Source organism: Vipera ursinii, assembly GCF_947247035.1.
Source record: "Vipera ursinii genome assembly, chromosome: 1".
Taxonomy (NCBI): Eukaryota; Metazoa; Chordata; class Lepidosauria; order Squamata; family Viperidae; genus Vipera; species Vipera ursinii.
Window position 1 is genome coordinate 119,843,948 of NC_139512.1, and position 25,548 is coordinate 119,869,495.

At 45.3% G+C, this 25,548-nt stretch overlaps 2 protein-coding genes across 2 annotated transcripts in view; both read right to left on the minus strand.

Annotated features, from left to right (window-relative positions):
* Nucleotides 1-4,434, minus strand: part of SPEG (striated muscle enriched protein kinase) — a 149,103-nt gene extending 144,669 nt beyond the window's left edge. Inside the window, exon 1 of the mRNA XM_083348568.1 lies at nt 3,866-4,434. Coding sequence (XP_083204694.1) covers nt 3,866-4,298 — 433 coding nt within the window. The 5' untranslated portion in view covers nt 4,299-4,434. The remainder of the gene's footprint in view (nt 1-3,865) is intronic.
* Nucleotides 4,435-10,197: 5,763 nt separating this feature from the next.
* Nucleotides 10,198-22,326, minus strand: DES (desmin). The gene is made up of 9 exons (XM_083349520.1): nt 21,711-22,326; nt 18,049-18,109; nt 16,579-16,674; nt 15,301-15,462; nt 15,046-15,171; nt 14,387-14,607; nt 13,711-13,754; nt 12,036-12,118; nt 10,198-11,664 (listed from the first exon to the last, which is right to left on the minus strand). The coding sequence occupies exons 1-9, from the start codon at nt 22,262-22,264 to the stop codon at nt 11,623-11,625; spliced, it is 1,389 nt and encodes a 462-aa protein (XP_083205646.1). The 5' UTR covers nt 22,265-22,326; the 3' UTR covers nt 10,198-11,622.
* Nucleotides 22,327-25,548: the final 3,222 nt, after the last annotated feature.

Consider the following 25,548-nt stretch of genomic DNA (forward strand, 5'->3'; position numbering starts at 1 on the left):
CAGAGGACTTCTCTATCTTAAGTGCAACGTGTTCTTACATTACTTCACCACTTCGAGCCTTTGAATTATCCCAAACACTAGAGCTACCACATCCGAACTGCAAACATCCAGATAACCACTAGAGGGCAACAATGAGAGCATATCAGTTCGATGCCGTCTAATGGTTGTTCAGCTTTTTACAGGTTTTAGTCATACTGATGACTTTTTTTATGAACCAAGAGTGCAGCAACTCTGCCTTGCATCGCATTTCCCAAATCCACAATCATGTTAATGAAATGGTCTCATGCTTTCTTCTATCACACATAAAAAGGACAGGGTTTGCATGCTGGTTCATATTTTCTATTGGTTTACTGTAACTCCACGCGCTTCTTGGGTGCTTCATAACATAATTCTTTCATTCTGTTCTAAGCAGTATCCGTATCACCTTTCTTACTTCCATTCTGCGTTCATTCCATTCAGACAACAATCTTTTACTATTTTTTCCATACAGGACTCGTTTTTTTCTTCCTGCGGTTGTATGATTTTCACTATAGTTACGTTCATCTCTTTTTCTCCCTTGTCTAATTTTCCCCAAGACTTCACTCTTAATACAATCCAAAATCATCTGCCCTAAAGTCATGACTTTCCATTAGGCATTTATCCTGCTTCACTGATGTTCTGTCTTTCAGCATAAGCAATTGTGCTGTTATTTCAGCAACACAAATTTAGGAAAAGAGGCAGCTGCAGGATTGGAGTCTTTTGTCCAAATGATGAAAGTAGTAGTGCAACACAAACCCCACCCCTTCCATGTGTTCATGTGATATATTACTGCATACAGGTAATCCTCATTTAGTAACCAGAGTTGAGACTGGCAACTCAGCGGCAAAGCAAAGGAATTGCTAAGTGAAATCACCTCTTACTTCTTTCTTTCCTTTGCTTTACAGACTTGCAAAAGTCATAAATGTAAAGACTCGTCATAAAACTACTTTTTCATCATTGCCATAATTGAAAAAGATTTTTGATTGAGGCAGTTGCTATACAAGGCCTATCTGTATACAAATGGGACACAACTTTGTTTTCATCACTGATTCATTAGCCCCTTGACCCCACAGATACCTCTGTCAAGAAATTGGGGTGGGGGGGCAGGGGTGGAATACAGGTTTCCCACCAAACAACAAAGAAACTATTGCTGCCCTGATTGGCTACTATACCATGAATTCATCAGACAGGATCATATATTAAATACATGGAGGATGCAAGATACAGCTGAAGAGTTAAAAGGCTCTTCCTTTCCTACAATAACAGGACTTCCATTAGGCTCTCAGATCTGGGCTGCAGAATTAGGAGGACCATAAGATGGCAACCAAGAGAAGAATTTCCTGTCTCTTTGCTGCCATCTGCTGACCACCTGAATTTATACAGCCTGGATCTGGTAGTCCTATAATCTGCACAATGTTTCTCTCTTTAGTGGAAACAATTGAGTACACTGGGCTTTCTGTAGATTACTGTCATTACATTATACATGTGGTAGTGTTTATGATAGATGAGAACTTCCAGATTCTGATTAGATGGCCATCTCTGTATGATTGCCCTCTCCTCCAAGTTTTGGACATACGTACACATAAAAGTTGGGTTTGAAAAGCCACCTGCAATGTTAAACTTCCCACAAACATAAAGCAATGAGGATTTGAACTTTGCTTACTTTAAGGTTCTGAGACAACATGAGAATTCTCAGATTTTACAATGGTTATCTTTGCAAATACTAAACAAAGATTAGATTTGTACGATTCTCATGTAGATACACTCATAATATCATTAGAAACAGCCTTCTGAAACCTATTGGCTGTGTTCACACAACATAATATCCCTTGTTAATGTGTTAGTCTAGCTGTAGTTCAGCTTATCATGCAAATACGGTCCTTAGAACTGGCAGGGTTTTCTAGTTCTAACCTTTTTGCATCTATATAGGATATGACCTTCATCTGCTTGACTAAATGACTGTCAGTTCCATTTTGGAAAAAAAAATGCTGCCATGTGATTCTCTGGTTCATTGGACCATGCTCAGAGAAATACAATCTTGAGTGGGTGCTAAATCCAAATGCATTACAACACATATTGTAGATTTATCTCTGGAAAGGAACAGAATACACTAAGGTGGCCAACTTGGAATGGCTTTGCCAAACAGATCAAAATTAGACTCGTTGAACTTACAAGAGTTCTTCTGTCTTGGAGACATTTCAACCTAAATGTCTTCTTCTCTTGTTTTATATGTGGAAATATTTTTTGCTTCTATTTAGTTAATGATTCAAGAAAGAGGAACTCCTTCTGGCTGTCAGTCTCATAATCTGCAATTAGTGCAGGTTCGAGTCCCACCAGGCTCAAGGTTGACTCAGCCTTCCATCCTTCCGAGGTAGGTAAAATGAGGACCCAGATTGTTGGGGGCAATTAAGCTGACTTTGTAATAATGCCGCTTGGGGTGTGTGTGAAAGCCCTAATAAGCAGGCATATACATAGAATGAAGGCTACTGCTAAGCTTGTAAGCCGCCCTGAGTCTTCCGAGAAGGGCAGGATATAAATGGAATTAAAATAAAAATTAAAAAAATAAATAATCTAGCACTAGGAGGTTGTCAAAGCTGTAGTGCAGGGTACTATAGCCTCCTTGCTGCATCTCTTTGGACCATGCTGAATTAGGAGTGACTTTACAATTTGTCCCTCTCAACAGAAGCTTCCACCATACTGTGCACAATGACAAACACATTTGAAGTACTGTAGGTAGGAAAAGGGCCGTTGGTGAGTTGGTAGCAGTTTCTATCACACCCTCAGCACCGAGAAGAACCAGATCATACGGAAGCTATGTAGGAAGGGGATGATTCAGATGACGAAGTGAGAAGCAGCCACAGTGGCAGTGTGCTGGCCAGACAGGAGGTGGTTTAATTTCCTGAAAGAGCTCAGGTTGCAGATGTTAAATGATTGCTGCCCTAACTTGGGAAGGAGGGAAGAATGGGTCTGGCTGTTGTCCCTCAGAGTTGCCCACAAAAAAAAGATGTGCTTTGCTATCCGCTACATTATGTAATTCCCGTCCCGTTTCTAAGGACTCCAAAAGCCTCACCCAGCTTTCCCTAACTTCAAAATGGAGATGACTCCCTGATCCAATTTAGCTTTCAAGGTGCTTTGCCCTGAGGCTAATTAAGCAACTGTGATTCTGCTAGATGGGGGTGTTATTCTCCTCCTCCTTGTTAATGTTTAATTCTTATTCTCTCATGAAAGAGAAGCGGTGAGATTAAGGGTACAGATTTTCAGGCTATGTCTTCCTCCGAATTAAGCCCAGGAACCGCATGCATTTGGGTCTTCCTTTTCCTCCCAGTTCTGTTCATGCCACAAAGTCCAAGGACTGGAAGAACCATGCTTAAATAAGGACAGGTGTTCAGTCAAGTAGCATCTACAGAAGTCTCCATTCCTGCCCTACGCTGTGACCCAGAGGGCTGTTTGGTTTACGCCAGGGATTGATTTCTAGAAGAAAAACGCACCAGAGCTAAGTCTAAGGACCAAACACCCTGCAACAGGAAAACCTGGCTCTCTGATTCACTGGGAGAAGCCATATTTGCTTATTGATAAGGGTTATGATTTTGATACACAATCAGAGGCACTCGGTTATTGTTTTTCCAGGCTGGCGCTGGATTATAAACCCTGCTCTTTTGCAGCGCTGCTCAATATGAATCTGATGTGCTTGAGCTGAAGAACTGGGACTCTTGGAAAAGCAGGGCTGATTGTTCCCCCTTGGGAAGCTTAGTGGTCACTGCTAATGCAGCAACTGCTCTGCCCAGGTAGGGGTCAGGTATTGCAGCCCCTTCCCCCCAGATAACCCCCCCTCCCACTTTATCCATACCTTCCATATCGGTGACTGTCATGGTGGCTGTGCTGACGGCTTCACCATGCTTGTTCTTGGCCACACAGCTGTAGACTCCAGCATCAGCCACCTTGCTGTTGAGGATCTGGAGGCTGCCATAGTCCTCTTCTTCTTCTTCCTCTTTGCCCTTCTTGTTAGAAGCAAGAGGTACCTTCTCCTTGTACCAGGTCAGGTGTGGCTGGGGGTTGCCGGTCACAACCACCTTCAGCAGGAAGTCATGGCCAATGCTAACAGCTGTGTCTTTCAGCTCCTGCAGAAAAATTGGAGCCGCAGGGCCTCCCTGCTCCGCTGTGACTTTGGCTCTCTTAGGAGGGATGGCAGGGCTTGGAGGAGCTCTGCCGGGGCCCCGTCCTGTCTGCCCAGCTTCTTCTGTGCCATGGATGAAAATATTCTGCTCCTGAGCTTTCTGCATGGTTTAGGGCCTCACTGACTTTTACACGATCTTTAGTTGCAGTGATGTTGCATAAGACACCCACCTACCCACCCCCAACCTAGGATTCTGCAATCTCTCCGTCAGATAGGGCCCCGTGCAGCCCCCCGGGAGCTCTTTCCCTTCCTTGATGTTCACCCTCTCTGTGTGAGACCCCCCAATTGCTGGGCATCTGCCAGGGGGCACTGACGCTGCTCCAGGTGCCTGCCCACCCAGCCTGACAAGTCCCAGAAGGTTGCTATGCTGCCAGGCAGGGGGTTATTTTTAGGATGGTCTCAGGTTGCAGCCAGCCCATCCCAACACACTGAGGGAGCTAGACTCGTTGCAAAAGGCACAATCCTGCCAGTTCACACAACACCCATGCCCTCATTCTGAAACTCCTAACATCTTTACTGTCTTTTTGTGGTCCCACTACTCCTCATTCCACTGAATTACCTCCCCCCTCTTTTAGAGAAAGGGAAATCCAGAATGAAAAAGCCTCCCGCTCCTGTTTAGTTCCTCCCTCCCTCGCTTCCTCCCAAGTAGCAGCTGTTTTCTGACATGTCACATTCCTTGACCGAAGCTGAGAAGAGCAGAGTGTATGACTGGAGTAGCTTAGCTTCTCTAGCAAAGATAACAGTGGGTGGGTACAGTTTGCCAAATCAGGACTGAGGGACATAGCAGGCCTCTTTGGCCCAGCCAATTTCTAGACAATTCACACTGGGCACACTTCAAATGCAGGATGGAGATACAGTGTTCCCTTCTACGATCCCAGGGGAAATATTTGAAGAAATGATCTCTTCCCGAATTCTAAACAAAAGCCCATTTCCCCCTCTATATTCACTTTTAAAAAAATTGCTAGATTTATATATCCCGCTTTTTGTAAGAGGAATTGCAGACTGTACATAGTGCTCTGTCCTATTTTTCCCTACAACAACCCTGTGGATTGAGGAGAGGGAGGGAGGGAGGGAGAGGGAGGGAGAGAGAGAGAGCAGCTGACACCCCCCCCCCAATCACCCTGTGACCTTCCATGGTTAAGGGCAGACTAAAACCTGGGTCTCCTTATTCCTAGGCCTTAACCACTACACATTACACTGGCTCACTCACACACAGTTGTGCCAAATATTCTCCGTGGTCTATAGGGTGCAGTAAAGAGGATCTAGGGCAGACATGTCAAACACAAGTCCCGGGGGCCGGATCCGGCCCGCGAAGTGGTTTTATGTGGCCCGCGAAGCCATCCTGGAAACAGTGAGGGAACGGCCCCCACTGCCTTGGCCCTGGCCCAGAGACCCTCCTTCTGCCAGAGACCCTCAGATCTGTCCCACTCCTGCCCAGGCCCCCATAGGCACCCTTGATGCGAACGATGTAGAGCTGGCCACGCCCACCCAGTAGGCCATACGCACTCTAGCCACGCCCAGCCAGTAGGCCACGCCTACCCTGGCCATACCTACCTGGCCCCCTGAGGGCAACCACAATGCTGATGCGGCCCTCAATGAAATTGAGTTTGACACCCCTGATCTAGGGGCTTTAGGTCACAAAGAGAAGTATGATCCGATCTGTGCAGCTTTCTATTGGGCAAATGGAGCATTGAGAATCCTTCCAGCTGCACTGGATGGAGACTTTCTAGATAGCAGAGGTCTGGTGTTCTGCTGAAGAAAGAGGCAGGATGATAGGGTCTAAAGCCAAAAGTATAAAGGTGGCCTTGGCTCAATATTTGCGTAGAAGAGAGAAGATAGGAAAGTGATCACCATCACCTCCATTGCTCAGGAAAAAGACATTGGGCCACCTATGCATAGAAGCAGAAGGATGCAAAACCACGGTTGGCCATGAAGTTCCCTGGATCACAAGCACTAAATGTAGCTCTTTGGAGCAGCAGCACACTTATAACATGTAAGAAAAAAGCAAGTAAGATCTGGGAGAGATGGGTAGTTTGGCAGATTCCAAGCTAGTGAAACTGAAGGAAAGGATAAACACAGTATGAGAAAAGTCTGCTAGAACTGGCTGAAAAAGAATTGACCTAAAATTAAAACAGGGAAGACGCTCATATCACACAAAGGATGAGCTGTAAGAACCCTGGCATAATGACACAATAACAAATTTCCAGTCCTGGGCTTTGTGCTCTGTACCGCAAACCCTTAAGAGCCGAGAGACTTATGAATTACTCAGGGAAAAAAACATTTTGACATTATTCATTTAAAAGACAAACTAAAAGGAATTACAGCCTAGAGCTGTAACAAGGGCTACCTGGCCTCCTTATATACCTGGCCAGGTAGGCGGCTAGCCAATGGGGTTGGCCCTAGGTTTCCCGCCGAAACTGGGTTTCCCGCCGAAACCGTCCAGGCCAACGCCCCCTAGTGGCCGCTGCTATGCAGATGCCTGCACCTGGATACATAACCCACTACATTACAGCAGGGGTCTTCAAACTTGGCATGCCTGGCTAAGGAATTCTGGGAGTTGAAGTCCAGAAGTCATAAAAGGGCCAAGTTTGAAGACCCCTGGCCTAGAGAAAGGTTGCTTTATCTCTAGAGCTGCGGTGGCGAACCTATGGGACGCGTGCCACAGGTGGCACGCAGAGCCCTCTCTGTGGGCACGTGCACCGTCGCCTCAGTCCTAGCTAGGCATAAAACCTTTTCGCTTTAGGCCTCTGTCACCGTGTGCAAAAAAAAAAGGTTCAATCAATCAATCAATTTCAACTTCTCGCAGGAAAAAAAAAGATCTCACAAAGTTGGAACTAACTGATTGAACTTTTTAGTCCCACCCAGTCTGCTGTTACCACCACAGCCACGCCCACCCAATGGGCCATGCCCACCCAATTGGCCACACCCAGACAATGGGCCACACCCACCCGGCACCCAACGATACATAAGTGGGTTTTGGGTTGCAGTTTGGGCCCTCCTAAAAGGTTGCCATAACTGCACTAGAGCATGTAAAAAATTGAATGATGCTGCCACCTGCTGGAGAGGAGAAATTTTGCTTTTCAAGTGGCTGAATAGAGCTGAGGAAAGCTTTACTGCAGGGGTCCCCAACCATGGACCAGTACCGGGCCGCGGCATGCTAGCAACCGGTCCGCACAAAGAAGCAAAGCCCCATCCGTGGGATGCAGGCAGCACACAAAACCACACACTCTCCAGTCCGTGGAAAAACGTTTCTGCATGGAACCGGTCCCTGGTGCCCAAAAGGTTGGGGACATCTGGGTTACTGTACTCAAGTATTGCACACAGACAAGGACACGTAAAGTTGGTGAAATAAAATGCATCAGGTAAATTACAAACCATAGCCAGTGCACTAATATCTCTGCACTGGTTATCAGTTTGGATCCTAGGCACAAAATTGAATTTATACATCATAAAAGGTAATGGTAAAAGTTTCCCCTGTCCAGTCATGTCTGTCTCTAGTCTATGGGATGGTGCTCATCTCTGTTTCTTAGCTGAGAAAGCCAGTATTGTCCAAAGACACTTCCGTTGTCATGTGGCCAGACTGATTATATGCCGAGGCGCACAAAGTGGTACCAATTTATCTACTCGCATTGGCATTCTTTTGAACTGCTGGTGGTCAGCCCTTGGGGCAAAGATGGGTGCTCACCCAATCATACTACGCTCTGGTGTTAAACCCAGGCTATCAGCTTTCCAACTGACAAGCTCAGCGTCTTTAGCTGCTGAGCCATCTTGCCCCCTTTATACATCATACTAAGCCGTAATGTGGTTTGATTTTGGTTTAATATTAAACCCGTCCATTGCAATTTGCAAACACTGCTTTATAGCTTAGCATGTGATACATTTTTTCAGCAAACTGCAGTTAAACAAGCCTGATCTGGTTTGCTGATATCATTACCAAGTAGTGTCAACCTGGCTATTTTATTTTTAAATCATGGTTTATGACTCTAATGTACAATATTGTGCAATGCCAGTTTATTTAAATAAAATGTGATGTGTGAAATCAAACAATATATTCAAAATACTTTCCAGGCTCTCTATGAATGCTAATATTATTATATCTTGTTGAAGGAAATGGTGCAGTAAATTTTAAACAAAGAACAGAACAGAATAGAATAGAATAGAGCTGGAAGGGACCTTGGAGGTCTTCTAGTCCAGCTCCCTGCTCAAGCAGGAAGACCTATACCATCTCAGACAGGTGATTGTCCAGTCTCTTTTTAAAAACTTCCAGCAATTTCTGGGGCCAAGCTGTTCCACTGGTTGATTGTCATCACTGTCAGGAAGTTTCTCCTTAATTCCAGCTTGCTTCTCTCTCTGATCAGCTTCCAACCACTGTTCCTTGTCTTTCCCTCTGGTGCTCTGGTGAACAACCTTACCCCCTCTTCTTTGTGGCAGCCCCTCAGATACTGGAATACTGCTATCTTGTCTCCCCTATTTCTTCTTTTCTTTAGACTGGCCAAACCCAAGTTCCACAGCCGTTCTTTGTACGTTTTGATCATCTTAGTTGCTCTTCTCTGAATTTTTTCCAGACTCTCAACATCTTTTTTGTGATACGGTGACCAAAATTGGCTGCAGTATTCGAGGTGTGGTTTTATTAGGGCTTTATAAAGTGGTACTAGTACTTCACGTGATCTTGATTCTATGCCTCGGTTTATACAACCCAGGATGGTATTAGCTTTTTTGGTGGCTGCTGCACACTGCTGGCTCATAGTTAAGTGACTGTCCACCAGGACTCCAAGGTCCCTCTCACAGTTGCCGCCTCCAAGCCAGGTCTCGCCCAATTTGTATTTGTTCCTTTCGTTTTTCCTGCCTAAGTGTAGGATTTTGCTTTTCTCCACATTGAAACTTGTTTTGTTGGATAGGGCCCATTGTTCGAGTTTGTGAAGATCTTTTTGAATCCTGAGTTTGTCTTCTGGGGTGTTGGCTACTCCTGACAGTTTGGTGTCATCTGCAAATTTGATGAGTTCCCCTCATCTAAGTTGTTTATGAAGATATTGAAGAGTACTGGGCTAAGAAAACTAAGGGAAAATATAAAGACATACATTTCCTTTAATTTAATTCTGTGGGTTTACAATAAATTCTTCTTAAATTGAAAATGCCTTTGAAAAAAAAATCACCTAATCCCATTTTTAAAGTTTTTTAGTGCCTTCATGTCAGTACTTGCCTGAACTATCCTGCAGTTTTCTTGGCAAAATTTCGGATGTGGCTTGCCATTGCCTCCATCCTAGGGCTGAGAGGGAGTGACTGGCTTAAAATCATCTGGCTATTTTGTGCCCAAGGAGGGACTGGAACTCATAGTCTCCCTGTTTCTAGTCTGGTACCTTACACCTTATTCCAAACTGAGTAATCCCATAGCAAATGAAATAAACAGAGAATACATAACTCTGCTTTGAAAATCCAGACAACCACTAGATGGCAAAGTGATATTTTAGTTGGATTAATGACATAATTAGTCACACGGAAGTCAGGCTTCATATCTGTCCAGAAGTCAAAATAACCATGCAGGGCAGTGGCCTGCAAGTAGAGGGGGCAGGATGTCATTATTGTATCCAATAGGAGCTGGGCAGACCCCTGCTTCTGACTCATTTTCTTCAATCATGCTGTCTGAACACTAGATATCATCCATGAAATAAGACGTATGTCAGGAGAAGGTGGAAACCACTTTTCCACCTGGTTGAGGAATTCTGGGAGTTGAAGTCCACAAGTCATAAAAGAGCCAAGTTTGAAGACTCCTGACATAGAGTACAGCAAATAGGAGGGTGCCTGGGTTAAATCAGGAATAATGAAAACCATGCCACCAAAATGGAAGAGAAGCAGGACACATTAGAAATGCCTCTGCTGTACAAAGCACGGATGTCTCTTTGACTTCTGAATCTCCTTCTCCATTCTCCTTTCTCCTCAGTGTGCAATTAAATTGAATCAGTTTTATTCTGCAGCAGCCCGCAAAAGAAGAGCATATACACAACCAGTTTTGTGCTGCATAGTTTATTTATTTCTTTGCAGGACCAGTACGTGTTGGGGTATAGGGCTAGGAGTATTCATTCTCTCTCCATGTCCTCTCTCTCCATTCATTCACAATAACAGACTGTTCTCTGCTGGCTCTCTCTCCCTCTCCCTCTCCATCACCTGATCACCTGCCAGTTCCTTCTCTTCTCTTCTCCAATCTTTTGCAGGCTTTTCAGCAGTCCCCGTGGGACGGATTTGGGATGTGGCAAGGGATCATGCTCCAGGCAGGGAAGCTTGCATGTGTGGGTGCATTGCTCCTGGCATCTTGCTCCTCTCCCTGACGGCCATGATATCCAACCTCCCAAATTAGGAGCTTCACTTCACAGCAGGCATGGGGGAGGCCTTGTCCCCTTCTGGGCCCAAGTCTTCTCCTCTCAGAGGCCTCACTCACTTTCTCCTTCAGAGATCCTAATTCTCCTAGCACTCTAGCCCAGAGGTAGGCAACCTCGGCTCTTTTATGACTCATGGACTTCAACTCCCAGAATTCCTGAGCTGACTCAGGAATGCTGGGAGTTGAAGTCCATGAGTCATAAAAGAGCCGAGGTTGCCTACCCCTCCTCTAGCCTATGCTTGTAGGAAAAACCCCAAGACAGGAAGGGGAAAACCTTGTCCAAAAAGAGCTTCAGTAGCATAGCAAAAGGGACAGACAATTACTGAGCTTAGAGATGCAAGCGTCACCCATCCGCTCGCCCACAAGCAAGGAGTCCTGCTCCCTTGAGGGTAGGGGCAACTCTGTGGCTTTGGTCCCGGAGGCAAGACTGGGCAGGTGACTCAGCCTCATTCTCTGGGCTATGCTCACACATGCCCCCCCCCACTCTTTTCCTCTGTCTGTGCATGGCCTGCAGGCAGCTCTCATTACTGCTGCAGCAGAAGGATCCAGAAGGGGCAGGGAGCCACACTCAGGTTGGGAGTATAACTACACATGGCTATCAGAGCACACGTATGTGACTCAGGGCACCTGTCACCATGTAACGGCAGATGAGAGTTTTCTTTTCAGGCAACAGTCAGACCCCATACAGGGGCAGGAAGCCTCACCTCTAACACATGCATACATGCATGCAACACACACACACACACACACACACACACACACACACACACACACACACAGCTGCAACTCTCTTTCTGCCCTCCTCCCGCCAAAGGGCAGGAAAAGAATAGAACAGAAAAGAAAAGAAAAGGAAGTGCAGAAAGGGAGCCGAAGGAGGGAGGCTTTGGGGAACACAGAAGGCCTCTTGTACATTCAGTTCAGCAGGTGAGGTTGTCCAGTGGTGCTCTTACAAAAGGGGGTGTGTGGGAGAAGGTGTGGGAACTGGCATCCCCTGATTTTTGCACCTGGGAAGGGTTGAGGGTTGAGATGGGCCAAGTCGCTCTGGGAGTTACGAGACCTACAGCATTTCGTGCTGTTGCTGCGTGGCTTCGCTGACCACCTGAAGAAAGACAGAGATTTCAGTTAGGGAAAGCCCTATAGGCCCACCCTCCTGGCCTTCTCCCCAATCAGGTGGGGCGCCTTTGCTCGTTCCCACCATTGGCTTCCCTATTTCTGCTTTATAGGGACAGAAGAAAAAGGAAGACAACCGCGTCCAGCTGTGTTCCTTCAGATGCATCTCCCATTCCTTATTCTCAGTCTCACATCAAGAGGGTGAGCGGTTCTCAACTTAGAACGTTCCCCCTGCTCCATAATAGGAAGGAATGATACACTCAAGACTGCCTTCATTGACTTTTCGTTGGGGTTTTCTACTGGGCAGCAGGGTCGCTAACCCTTCTGATTTTTATCAACGCCCACAGCCTGTCAGCTTACCTCCCCATCACGTGTCTCGATGGTTTTGATGGTCACTGTCTTTTTGGTGTGGACCTCAGAGCTCCTCTGCTCCGGGCTGGTCTCTGTGGGACAGAAAGAGGCAATGGTTGGTAATGGCTGCACTCTGGCATGCATTTCATGGGAGAGTCCCATGAAGAATTTGGAGTCCAGAGAATTTGGAGGGTGGGGTCTGTGGCTAGGGATGTTTTCTTCCAAGCACAACCTCACTGTTCTCCATGACTTGCTCACACCAAGACTTAAGAGGAGATGGGTACCGTGTTCACTTCATGTCCCTGACACACACACACACACGCCCCACACCGGCTCTTGCCAGCCTAACTGAACAGTGTATGTAATGCAATAAACATTTATGCCAAAACAAAACAATCTTCCAAGCTCTTATTCAGTTCTACTAAATTTGGCCGCAGCATCAAAACTGATCTTGAATTCAGAACTAGAATTACTGCAGCTTTGATATTCCGGCTTGATTGCCCTTATCTTTTAGCCTTCATAAGACCCTTTTTGGACACAAGGGAAGAGTTTATTCTTGTTCTGATGCAATGCCGAGAAAGTAGTAGCTATCCTGTTTGGTTTTGTTAGTGGTATCTATGTTTGTAGTATTCATCATGCTTCATTTCTTACTACAGTCGTCTTTGTTTACAGTGTCTCACCAAGAAACATGTTAGAAAGAAACTTAAGAGGAGAGATGGATCCCTTCAGCTCATTTATACATTTCTGGATAGAACTATATATTATTATGCCTGGTCCCAACCCCCACCCGCAAAGAACCAACTGTAGAGAAAAACAGCTGTAGGTGAGACTGGGTTTGAGTGGAAGGTAGGCTGGGATGTATAATCCTTTCTTCGTCTGAGTGTTTTGTTCTGAACCTGACCCTCCTCCTTGCAGAGTTGAGGGGGTTCAGATACATTTGTCTTTGCAGGCCCATTTCAGGAACTCCAGGGCTAGAGGGGGAGTTAGAGAAGGGAGAGTTATAATTGCAGAGAGTGACTCTGTAAGTGGTTTCTAAGTTCGATAAATATTTTTATTTTTATTTTATTTTATTTTAATTCTATTTATATCCCACCCTTCTCTGAAGACTCAGGGCGGCTTACAAGCTTAGCAGTAGCCTTCATTCTATGTATATGCCTGCTTATTAGGGCTTTCACACACACCCCAAGTGGCATTATTACAAAGTCAGCTTAATTGCCCCCAACAATCTGGGTCCTCATTTTACCTACCTTGGAAGGATGGAAGGCTGAGTCAACCTTGAGCCTGGTGGGACTCGAACCTGCACTAATTGCAGGCAGCTGGTGTTACTTAAGGAGGCATTAGCCCACTGCACCACCAAGGCTATATAGATAATATGTAGATAGATATATATAGATAAATATAGGGAAGGGCACTATTTTTAATTGAAAAGCAATCTCTTTCTCCCCTGCCTCTAAATGCCATCCTTTAAAAACCAAAAAAAGGTTTTAGTCGGGAATAAGCAGAACAGATTATGATAGGCATGAAACACGTAATTCCATCCTCATTTCAATCGCTCTTCTAAAACGAACCTTGGGGATGGGCTTTTGTCTGTTTCTGCTCCATTTTTAGCATTACAAAATAACCCAAGCGATTTGCATGCCCATAGATCCTTTTTAACCACATAGACCAGATCCAGGTCACTTACCTCGGAAGTTGATGGCAGAAAAAGTTTGAATGGGCAGTGAAATTCTGTAAAGAAGGGAAAGGAAAGGGAGATTAAAATAGCCTTGTCTTTCTTTCTTGTTTTCAGATTTCCTATGTTCTACAGCAGCCTCCCCAACAACCATCATTATCCCTTATGGTCCTTTTAGAAGGGGGGGTGAAGAACACTTAAATCTGAACTAATTGTATTCTTCTGGCTTGCATGCTGAAGTGTTGTTTCCAGTCTTCCTGTTGTAATTTTAAAACTGAATCTTCATGCAAATTCAGCATTATTATAAAATGCAAGTCCCACTAATCCAAACTGCTCAGCTAAAAGAAAAAGTAACATTTGGCTTCAAGAGATTCACTGTCTATTTCTTTCCTAAGAGAAAATTAATGTCATCAACTGTCACAACAGAAGGATGCATTTCCTTCTTTGTTATCCTTTGCTGTCACCAAGCACAAAGGCAGAGTTCAGATACTGTGATAAGCCACGCCTCTTTTACTCGGTCCAGAATTGCAGTAGATTCTCGTGTAGCAGTAATACACTGACACTTCACAATCGGTGTACAAACCTACTACCATTCCATCAGAACAAAACCCACCCCGGACACATCATCTACCAACTTTAATGGACCTAAGCTACCTTCACAGGACACGCAGAGGCAGACAGTGCTCACCTGCTCTCTTCACCCTCCAGCAGCTTGCGGTAAGTGGCAATCTCAACGTCAAGAGCCATCTTGACATTGAGCAGGTCCTGGTACTCGCGCAGGTGCCGTGCCATCTCATCCTTCAAATGCCTGATCTCCTCTTCAAGCCTCTGGATTGTGTCCTGGTAATTGCCAGCCTCACCAGCATAGCGCTCCTCCATCTCCCTCATCTGCCTCATCAGAGAGTCATTCTGGAAGTCAAAAAGAGGAAAGCAGTGAGGAGAAAGGAAAGGGGAGATTTCTACCCCCTTTCTTTGTTGAATATAAAAAAGAGGGGGGCCCTCCCCCATCCATTCAAGGGACATGCTGTAAGAGATTGTCGATTGGGACCATCAGCTGAGATTTTACCAGTCAGCCTATATGAGGATCTTCAGCTGGCCACAGAACTTTCTCTACATTGAACAGATTTCCTGTCAGTCTCCCTCAGAGATTATGAATGACCTCTCCATCTGACAGCTGTACAAAGCTACATCTGCCTGAGCAGTTTGCTTTCTCCATGCTTCCCTTGCATTTGCGTAGGGAAATGGGCGTAGGGAAGAGGAAAAACATTCCTCCCTAAAATGCTTCAATGCAAGGTACAGTATTCTGAATTTGACTCCATGATTAATCTGGCGTGGCAGCTCACTCACCGTGCCCTTGAGAGCATCAATCTCACAGGTGAATGATTGGATTTGATGCCGGTACTCCATCATCTCCTGCTTGGCTTGGCGAAGGGCATCATTGTTTTTATTTGCTGCCTGAGTCAGGTCAGTCACCTGTAGATGGGGGGGGTGGAGGAGCAAATAGAGCACACACATGGATTAACAGGAGCGAATCCCATGAGTGAAAACTAACTCCCATCATCCCTAGTCTTTTAGCCAAGTGAAGCTGCTCTTTCTCCCTACCTTGGACTTGTACCACTCTTCTGCTTCAGAGATGTTCTTTGCAGCAATGTTCTCATACTGGGCACGGATGTCACGCAGTGCTGCGGTCAGATCTGGTTTTGACACGTCCATCTCCACCTGGACTTGTTGTTCCTGCAGCTGGGATTGCATTTCTCTAATTTCCTGGAGAAGCCACAAAGAGTGTACCATCAGGCCAGTGCAGTAGGGAGAGGCTTACTAACCACCTCCCCTAATCCATACTGGTTAGGCAGAGAAATCCTTGCACTCAAAAATATCGGGAACCATCGAAATGAAAGAAGGCTTTCAGTTGTGACAAAACCTTCTCCAACATGATCTTTCAAGAAGATGTAAACTATCTCTCACTAATGTATGGTGGATTAAACCATTGGGTTACTAAATTAAGCCAGTTCCCAGCCAAGAAGGACATTCAGCAAGAGTTCACTTCTTTATTTGCTTACACACAATAGGCAGAATCTTGACAGACTAAACCCTTACTAAGGTAAAGGTAAAGGTTCCCCCGCACATGCGTGCTAGTCGTTTCCGACTCTAGGGGCTGGTGCTCATCTCTGTTTCAAAGCCGAAGAGCCAGCGCTTGTCCGAGGACGTCTCCGTGGTCATGTGGCCGGCATGATTAGACGCCAAAGGCGCACGGAACGCTGTTACCTTCCCACCATAGTGGTCCCTATTTTTCTACTTGCATTTTTACGTGCTTTCGAACTGCTAGGTTGGCAGAAGCTGGGACGAGTAACAGGCGCTACTGTCACCTTAATTGATACACCCTGGGAGATTCTAGGGAGTGGCTAGCCTTACTCTCTCCTATCCAGCTCTGGGCTGTGCTACCTTTTGTCTCCTCCCCACCACCCTTTTTGAAATGTGTTCTCTCCCTCCCTCCCTTCCTTCCTTCCTTGGAAACTGCTGTTTCACTGTAATCCATCACATCAGCTCCCCCTCCATAGGCACCATCTCTTACAGAACCCCAAAGTAACAACACTAGCTTGGTTTACATCGCAGGTTGGTAGGGTTTGCCCAACATGTTAGGAAACATTGTGCCACCGTACCAAAATGTGGTGCAAACTAGCAGGAGAAGGCTGGTCTGGTGACATGCAACTTTTGATACCTGATACCATCTTCCTTTTTTAAAAAAAAATTAAAGCTGCTATTATAGCTAAATTCTCGGCTTGATTTTCACCATCCCCTTCAACAGCCTCACCCCTCCTTCCATTCTAGAAGCCATCATTTTGAGAAGTACTAAGACACATGCACAAGACAGCTGCTTACTTCTTCATGCACTTTTTTGAGGAAAGCAATTTCTTCTTGCAATGATTCGATACGCCTCTCCAAGTCAATACGGGCCAGAGTGGCTGCATCAACATCCTGTAATGGCAGAGAAAAGAGGAGCATGACCTCAGCAGTAATAATAGACCCAAGAGGTTGGTCCTCTTTAAAAGAGCATAAATTCACTGAATAGGGAAATGAACTCAGCTGCCATTTAACTCTGTGCTCCTGAAAAGGCCAAGAGGTTATGTCCACCCCACTCTGATTTTTGACTGAATCATCTGGGAATCTGACCGATGAAAACAATACTGGAAATTCTGGAAGCCCAGGAAATGAATGGGAAGGACCCCAACTGAACCAATTCAGTTGATCCTTGAACAAAAGGGCTACTAACATTTTCTAACATCACTCCAGATTCTGGCAATATTGACAATGGCAAGGCAGTTGCCTGCATCTCAATTCCAAATTCCTTGAAATTCAGGGCAAATGCTGCTCCATTGTACTGTATGTATCCCTGAAGGAGTACTTACACTATTCCCTGTGGCTTATTGATTCTACTACTATGAATGATTCAAAACATTGTATCATTTAGAATATTCTAAATATTCTAATAACATGTTAAAAGTTCACAGGCACCTAGGTTGCACAATGTTGTAGACAAAACAATAGGGGGCGTTGCGATTATTCAAAAGGGGCTACACAGTATAGAACAGTGATGGCGAACCTTTTAGAGACCGAGTGCCCCAAAACTGTCCCAACCCTACCTTACCTGCCCGCAGGGCCACCCACTGCCTCCACGGCCCACCGCATATGGCCCAAGCGGCCCAGCAACACCATGGTGGCCACGGCCTCCCTCCACCCGTGCCCCGCAGCATCATCTGTGCGCAACGGGGTGCAAGGACAGAGTCGTCCTTGCTGCCTGGCTGCCATGTCCTTGGCTGCGCTGCTCTGCGCAGGCCGCACCCGAGGGTGACTCTCCTCCGGGGGGCTGCTGGTGAGGAGGGGCCATGGGGGGAGGCGGGGCTGGGGCGACAGTGCGTGTGCCCACAGAGAGGGCTCTGAGTGCCTCCTCTGGCATGTGTGCCATAGGTTCGCCACCACTTGTATAGAAGGCTGGCAACTTGATGTTCTCCAGAAATCTTGTCTTAACTATAATCCTGATAATTCCTTATATTGCTGCTAAGCTTGTAAGCCGCCCTGAGTCTTCGGAGAAAGGGCGGGATATAAATGGAATTAAAATTAAAAATTAAATTAAAAATTTTGAAATCCAAATACCAATTGTCTACCTCTACCATTTTGGGAAAGATCTGAGAAAGTGCTAATAGGTGGGGGGAAAGGCACATGTTTTCTCAGAAATGAAGGGGCAAAAAAAAAACGCAACTTTTAAGTATGCAAAGTGATATTCCCTTTGTGCTATTTCACAAATCTTTTCCTCATTTTCCCAGACACGCTGGGGAAAACATTTGAACTTACAGCTCTGAAAGCAGCTAAGTTGTTTTCTGCTTCTTCTTTAAGATGAATCTCCTCTTGCAACCTGTGAAAAAGGGGCAGAAAAATGAGCATTTGGGAAGACTGGGAAATCACTGACTGGTCTATATAAACAGCATTGCCTTTCTCATGCTTTAGAAGTCAAGGCCAGTGCTTCACCCTAAACCTCTGACCTGCTACCAATCCACTTTAGTAAGATATGCATCAGGAACGGGCATTTCTCCTACATTCCAAAGGGAAGGGGTGGGATCTGGCTGGTGGCCAGGCTGGGAATGGAGCAAGAACATGTCCTCTCATTGCCTGTTTTAGTCAAAGCCTTAAGCACAAAGGCATGAGCTCACTGATGGATAATGCTAACTCCCCCTTCCCTTTTAGGGTAGCACAGCCTTGCTCTACTAAGAAAAGCTGAAGCAGGAGACAGAGACTTGCAAAGAAGCAGCATGCAAACTCTTGGGATGACCCTCAGCCTGGGATTCTGGAGATGACCCGATATGAAAGATACACAAGGTGTTGGGAGACAGGTGGAAGGTTACCAAGATGCTGAAATTCAAGATCTGTCTTCCAGGTATTTTGACGTGAGATTGGTGTAGCATCACCCAAGTCCACTTTTCCTCACATATATTCAGAATTTGGGATTATAAGCTCTTATCACAATCAGCCAGGACCGTCATTGTTCATAATGGCTGAAGAAATAGAAACTGTAATCTAACATTTCTGTGGGGTTTGAGATTGGGAAAGGCTCAGCTTCAGGATTTGGACACTAAAGTTAGTGAATCATGGCCCTGGAGTCCTAGTTTCCATATTCTCAATTATTGTATCCATATTTGTGTATTTTTATGTTTACAAACACAGCACCCTCAAACCTTCAGTTCTAAATTGTCCAAGTTCCTGACATCTTAAACTACAATTTGAATAGTTGCTAGTTGCAGCTGTTGTTATATAGTGATAAGGCTTGCAGAGGCGGTCTTCTGAATAAGATTCTTGCATCAGCTTGACCCTATCTCATGCCTCCTGATGGACGCTGGGAGATGTGGTCCCCCAGATCTTAAGGACGCCAAGTTAGGAAAGGCTGGTAGCCACTTCCATTTCTTTTTATGTGGTTTGGTGGGGAAAGAGCACAAGAAAAGGACAAGTGATATCATTTGCCACCTTGTTATAAGTCTTGGACATTCAATTTGCTACAATCCAAATGAGGGAAAAAAGTTCTTTTTTGCTTCTCCACACCAGTAAACACTCAAGCCAAAGATCACAGTTGGTGCATGCTATAAAGAACAAATAAAACGACGACCCCCAAATTCAGTGCACATCTGCTCACAGAACCAGGAGAACATTTGAATGGTATATACTGCTCAAAAAAAAAATAAAGGGAACAGAAAATAAGACATCCTACTATTAAATACAGTACATTGTGTTGTTTAAGTGTTCCCTTTATTTTTTTTAGCAGTATATTTATGTTTTTATTGTAGTGTTAGCTACTCAGGGTCACTTTGGCTAATGAGATGAAATTAATTTAATTAATAAATAAAATATATATCTGATTGAAAGACATTGACCCCTGGATTTCTTTGCCTAAATTTCCCCCTTTCTTATTTATATGCACTTCCTGTCAACATACTCAACCTTGCTATCTGGCTGTTGCTTTCTTCTGGCAGGGTCCACTTGTGCCCTATCAATCACAAGAGAGTTAAATCTGGAGGAAAAGAGAAAGCTTCCAAGAGAATTGGCCACAGAATAAGGGCCTAGGGATTAGCCTTCCAGAAGCAGGATATGAAGGGCCCTTCTACTGAACAGCCCAGTTTCCCCCAAAAAGTATTGTATTATTTTCATCTCTCTCCTGTTGTTATAGCATTAACCCATTCCGTTGCTAGTACAAGGTGTGCCAGCGCACATCCTGTGAACTCAGCTATTGAACCTTCGAGAGAAAGCAAATCATGACTTAGCATGATTTGTGAGCCCAGCTATTAGGTAAATCCAGCTGAGCAACAATCATTAGGGCTGCAAAAGCTGTAATTATACTGGTACAAACTGTAGGTGGTTATGAAGAATCCGCTGACATACAATGAAGAGCAATATCAGATAACTTCCTGGGAGTCACTTTTCCTAATAAACTGAAACTGGATTTTTCCCCCCTTGTGAGTAGAAGAGAAATTCTAGAACAGGAGTCTTCAGACTTGGCCCTTTTATGACTTTGCACTTTTCAACTTCCAGAATTCCTCAGCCAGGCACGCCTGTGTGCCTGGCTGAGGAATTCTGGGAGCTGAAGTCCACAAGTCATAAAAGGACCAAGTTTGAAGACCTCTGTTCTAGAACAAAGATTTATAGACTTGGAAGATGTGTTGGGTAACATGGAATCTTGGCCATCTGCACCCGCTTCAGTTCTGTAATGTACATTTTTTAAAACAATAACGGCACTGTCAAAGAGGGATTCTGTTACTACACCACTAATATATTTAATGTGCAACCCCAGAAGAAAATTGGTTTCTGGCTCTCACATGCAATTAATTAATTTAAAAGTTTTAAATCCATCCTATTTCTAATCTTCAGAATATCATTTTTTTTATTTCAACTCTTAAAAAACTCGTAGAAATAGATCATCAACATATCCTTGTGGCACATATATCCTGAGCTAGTCAAGGTCTTACTTAGTTGGGACATAAATAGACAATTTACATCATGCAGGGGGAAAAAAATTCAGAGCTACCTCATGGAAAGAGGCAACCATCAGTCATCCTCACCCTACCGAAAGGAGTCAAGAGTTGATCTGACAAGAATTGTAAAAATTGTTTAGAGTATCACACCTCTCACTTCCACCCCATCCCCTGTACAACTGAAAAGGAAAAAGCAGACCTAACTGGTGTGGAATTAAACTAAAGAGATCCCCCATTAAAAACCAAACCTCAGTGTTTGATAAGGAAGAATTATCCACTCCCTGCATAAATAAAATTACATGTGTAATTTTTTCACAAAGTCAAATCCAAACAAAATGTTTCACAAATATAATTTAGTCTTTTCATCCAATTTTTCTAAAAAGGCAGGAACTGGTGACCTTACTACTGATTTCTGAACCAGCACGGATCCCTGTGCCAAAATAAATCTCACAAATATTTTCTCAGCAGATTTAAATATTGTGCTAGGGTTTTTTTTTAGATATTAGCCTTTCTCTTCAGGATGAAGACTTTAGCCCTCAAAAGCTTTCTTAAGTTTCTAAAGATGGAAAGGTTTATAAGGAGAGGGTGGTATGTCAGGAACGTCACTGGACACATTCTGAGCCTTATTCAAAGAATACATTTTCTTGGGCCCAGGGAGATAGATTGTCTCTTATTAGTTATGATGGCAATTTCAGATTAGAGCACAGGAAATTTGCAACTTCAAGGTGAATGTTGCTCAGTGCCATTTACCCAGGGCCTGGCAAATATGACATTTGCTCAGAGAGTTTTGGCATTGCTGTTTGGAAGGTCAGAGCTGGAAGGCCACTCACCCTGGCTGTGATTTGCATTACCCTTTCCTGTTTAATCCATCTCTGGCCAGAGAAGCATTGTACCTGTTCGTCACTAGGAAGAAACCTTAAATTTACAGATCAACATAAATAGACAGGCATGAACTTAGAGAAAAAAACCATGGTAGCAAGTCATGGGCCTCAGTCTCACCTCTGCTTCAGCTTCTGGAGATCATCCAGCAGATTGTCCCTCTCCACATCCACCCGTGCTCGCTGGTTGGTCAGCAGCTCCACCTGGCGCCTCAGCTCCCTCAGCTCTTCCTCATACATCTCGGCGATGCGCGTGGGCTCCTTGCCCTTGAGCCGATTGACTTCAGCCACCATGAGGGCATTCTGCTGCTCCAGGAAACGGACCTTCTCAATGTAATTGGCAAAGCGGTCGTTGAGTTCCTGCAACTCCACTTTCTCATTTGTACGGGTTTGCAGGAATTCCTGGTTCATGGCATCAGCTAGGGAGAAGTCAAGGACCTCGCCGGCACCTTGATAGGCAGAACGCAGCGGGGCTGAGTAGCTTGCGCGGAAGCTAGAAAGGGTGGGCACCGCAGCACTACGGGACACTTGGTATACCCGAGAGGAGATGGAGCTGGAAGAAGAGCCCTTGGTGCCGAAGGAAGCCCGTGGGAAGGAAGGGGATGAGAAGGAAGGGCCAGCTGTCCCGCCGAAAGTACGGCGATACGAGGAGACCCTCTGGTTAGAGAAGCTCATGATGGCAGCTTGGTGGGACAGGCAGGAAGGAAGACAGCAGCTAGTCTGGGTGAGAAGATAGAGCCGGGATGACAGCCGGAGCTCTGCCTATTTGTATCCCTGAGTCTTGACATCATCATCCAACAGCCCCCTCCTTCTCCTCTCCCAGTTTGGAACAGCTGTGGATTCCTCTGCTGAGCAAGGGAGGAGGGAGATAGATGGCAGCAGCCAGCAAATAATCACTGGACTCGAGTCATTTTTTTGGTTCTGCTTGGCAACCGCAGCTGGTCCTTTCCCCAGGAGCAGGCCTAGAAATTGACTCAGAACTCCAGAGAGGATGATGATGGTTAAGAGATATGAAATAGAAGCGAGGAGGGGATATAGAAAGTGGAAGGGATATATGGAAAGTGGAAAGGGAGTGGATTGCTGTACAAGACAGAAGAGAGCAGGAGATGTATTAGGGGGCATTTATGGTCCTCCAAAGCCAAAGAAATAAACCTCTGTACAATACACACGTGCACAGATACAAAGATATCCCAGGCCAACAAGCTCTCCCAGACTGGGATGAAGTCAATCTGAGAAGTATTTATAAAAGGCAATGCGTAAAGTTTTCCCAGAAAAGTGAAATCTCAGTGAAGCTACACACGGCACAAGTCTACAGAATGGAGCACAGGGGCTCTGCAGCCATCTCCCAATTACAAAGTGATGACAGCTAGTGCCTGTCCTGTCCTGGAGCCACTTCTATTACCTTTTAAACCACGGTTGAAACAGCTTTTTCCAGTAAGCAGAAGACAAAAAGCCTACCCATCTCCAGGCCTCCTTTGTAAGTGTTATTTGAAACGGAGCAATTTCAGAGAAGCTGAATCACTGACAATTACCCAGCAAGATCATTGCAGAGTGAGGTGGGTCACCCTGTTTACCCATGCATCCAGAATGGAGCCTGACAACTAGCAGTCAGAAGTTCCTGACTCGCCTCCTCTTTGCATTCTCCCAGGTAGTAGCTACAAGACCTAAATAGCTCTGCCTCTGTGAGCTGTCAGAGCCTATTCAGAGCCAGGAGGAAGGAGCAGTGTTAACTCTTTCCGCTCTTGGCTCATAGGAGGACTCAGGATGCCATCTCTTCAGCCCTGACAGCTACTCAGCTTGCTGAGGTTCAGGCATTCATGCATCCCCCTTCACAGCATACGCTCCCATTCTTCTCTCTGACTCCCAACATCATGCTGCCCTTATTTCCCACTTAAACCCACTCGTGGGATATGAAGCAAAAGGGCCTCTTCCCACTGTATTTTCTGGTTCTATGGAGCCTAGAGATTAACCAATAGCTGTCACCCAGTTGGTATGTAGCCTCCCCATCCTCCACAAAGGGGACCAGCAAAACTACAGCTATCAATTCACCTTAAGAAAGTGAATCCTGCGATCTGTCTGTGTGATGGATACAAGAGTACATCCTTCTACCTGGCCTTGAATCTTCCCTCCAATTCTTGAAGAAAGTTTAAAATAAGGCAGTTTGGGATCTCAGTCTGGCTATTAACATTCAGATTCACCCACTAATGACTTTTGTAAATGCACAATAAGACTCTGTGAGAGAATCAAGTCATGTTCAATAAATCACCCCCACTCCACCCTGTTATGTCAGTAGATAGTTGCAAACATGTAAATAGCAAGGTTGCAAAGAAGGTTCCTTGAAGCGGGAGATTCTGGTGCAACTATTGGTTAAAGTTGTAAAAGCGGGAAAATAGAGACTTGCGATTGGATACAGTTAAAAACAGCTCTAGTATAAAAGCCTGAAACATTTGACAGTTGTCAGTTGACATATGTGTATTGAATAAACTCTTTTCGCTGTTAACCTCTCTGAGTCATTGTCTACCTGAACCAAACAACTGGCGACGAAGGTGGGATAGACGGCGGACCAGAGAAGGATTTGCGGAACAGCTGCGCGTAGGCGGCAAATTTGAAAAGAAGTCACAGTCAACCACTAGCGGCCGCGGCGGAATCAACAATCCTCCGAATGGCGCAAATCGGGTCTTTAAAAGAATTCGACCCAAACTTCCCAGAGGACTGGGAAGAATATGTGGGACAGGTCGAAGGGTTTTTACTTGTCAACGGTATAATGGATGACCGAAAAAAGGCGGCTGCTTTACTAACCATATGCGGCACACCGGTGTATCGGATCGCTGTCGGACTTTGTCAACCACAGCCGGTCTCAAGCGTTCCATATGCCGACCTACTGGCCAAGCTTAAAGTGCATTTCACGCCAAGGAGGTCAGAACTCTTTTGGCGACGCATTTTCGAAAAAAGGAACCAGAGACCGGGTGAGTCGATCCAAAGATTCGTCGCTGCAGTCAGAGAAGCAGCAGTACGATGCAAGTATGACAACTTAGAGATAAGAATCCGGGACAGAGTGGTGCTGGGCTTGCGAGATGAGCAACTACAAAACAGAATTATCGCTAAGCCCACCGGCGATTTGCAAGAAGTACTGGACGAACTCTTGACTTATGAATCCACCGGGTATCGCGACCCCCCCCTGTAATAGCATGGCTGCGTCTGCCGAAATTAATCAAGAAGGCCTTGTGGACTGCGGGGAGGTGGACCAGCAATGGGAAGCCGACATCGCCGAAGTCACCAGACGGTTTGGAAAAATGGCGGCAAAACCATCCCGAAGCGACGGGCCTGAACCAAGTCGCCGATTCCAAACCACGACACCGCAACGACAAACAACTACAACCCAACGACAACTGAGAGACACTGCAACGAGACCGCGCGACAACGACCAAAGATGCGGCAGCTGTGGGGGCAATCATCCCCGAGCAACGTGCAGATTTCGTACCGCCAGATGCAGATTGTGTGGGAAGACCGGCCACATTCAAGCCATTTGCAGGGGTCGTGCACGCGACAATCGCTTACACGAAGTCGACGTTTGGCCCGAAGGTAAGGTAACCCCTTACTATAGTGGCAAAGAGACCCCTAGACCGAGGGCTAAATTCCCGAACCGCGGGGAGGTGGCGCGAGTCAATCTCTGTAGAAAGGAAAAAATTAACAATATTGTGAGAGAAAAATTAAAAATTATAGTCCAATTGCAAGGAATTCCTTGCAAAATGGAAATCGATTCTGGGGCCTCAGTGTCCATAATATCCAGTGAAACCCTTAAAAAGATTGAACTAAAAAGTGGCAGAAAGATTCCACTTAGTTCAACCAAAATCAAATTGACTGACTTCCAAAAAACCCCAATAAAAATTAAGGGAAAAATCACCCTTGGTGTTAAATATAAGGGGTTTAAGGGAGCACTAGATTTAATAGTTACTGAA

Coding starts and splice junctions, on each gene's coding strand:
- DES (XM_083349520.1), bottom strand. CDS start 22,264: ATGAGCTTCTCTAACCAGAGGGTCTCCTCGTATCGCCGTACTTTCGGC. Junction 16,675..18,048: donor ACTTAGCTGCTTTCAGAGCT/GTAAGTTCAAAT, acceptor CTGCCATTACAG/GATGTTGATGCAGCCACTCT. Junction 11,665..12,035: donor TCGAGACACGTGATGGGGAG/GTAAGCTGACAG, acceptor GTCTTTCTTCAG/GTGGTCAGCGAAGCCACGCA.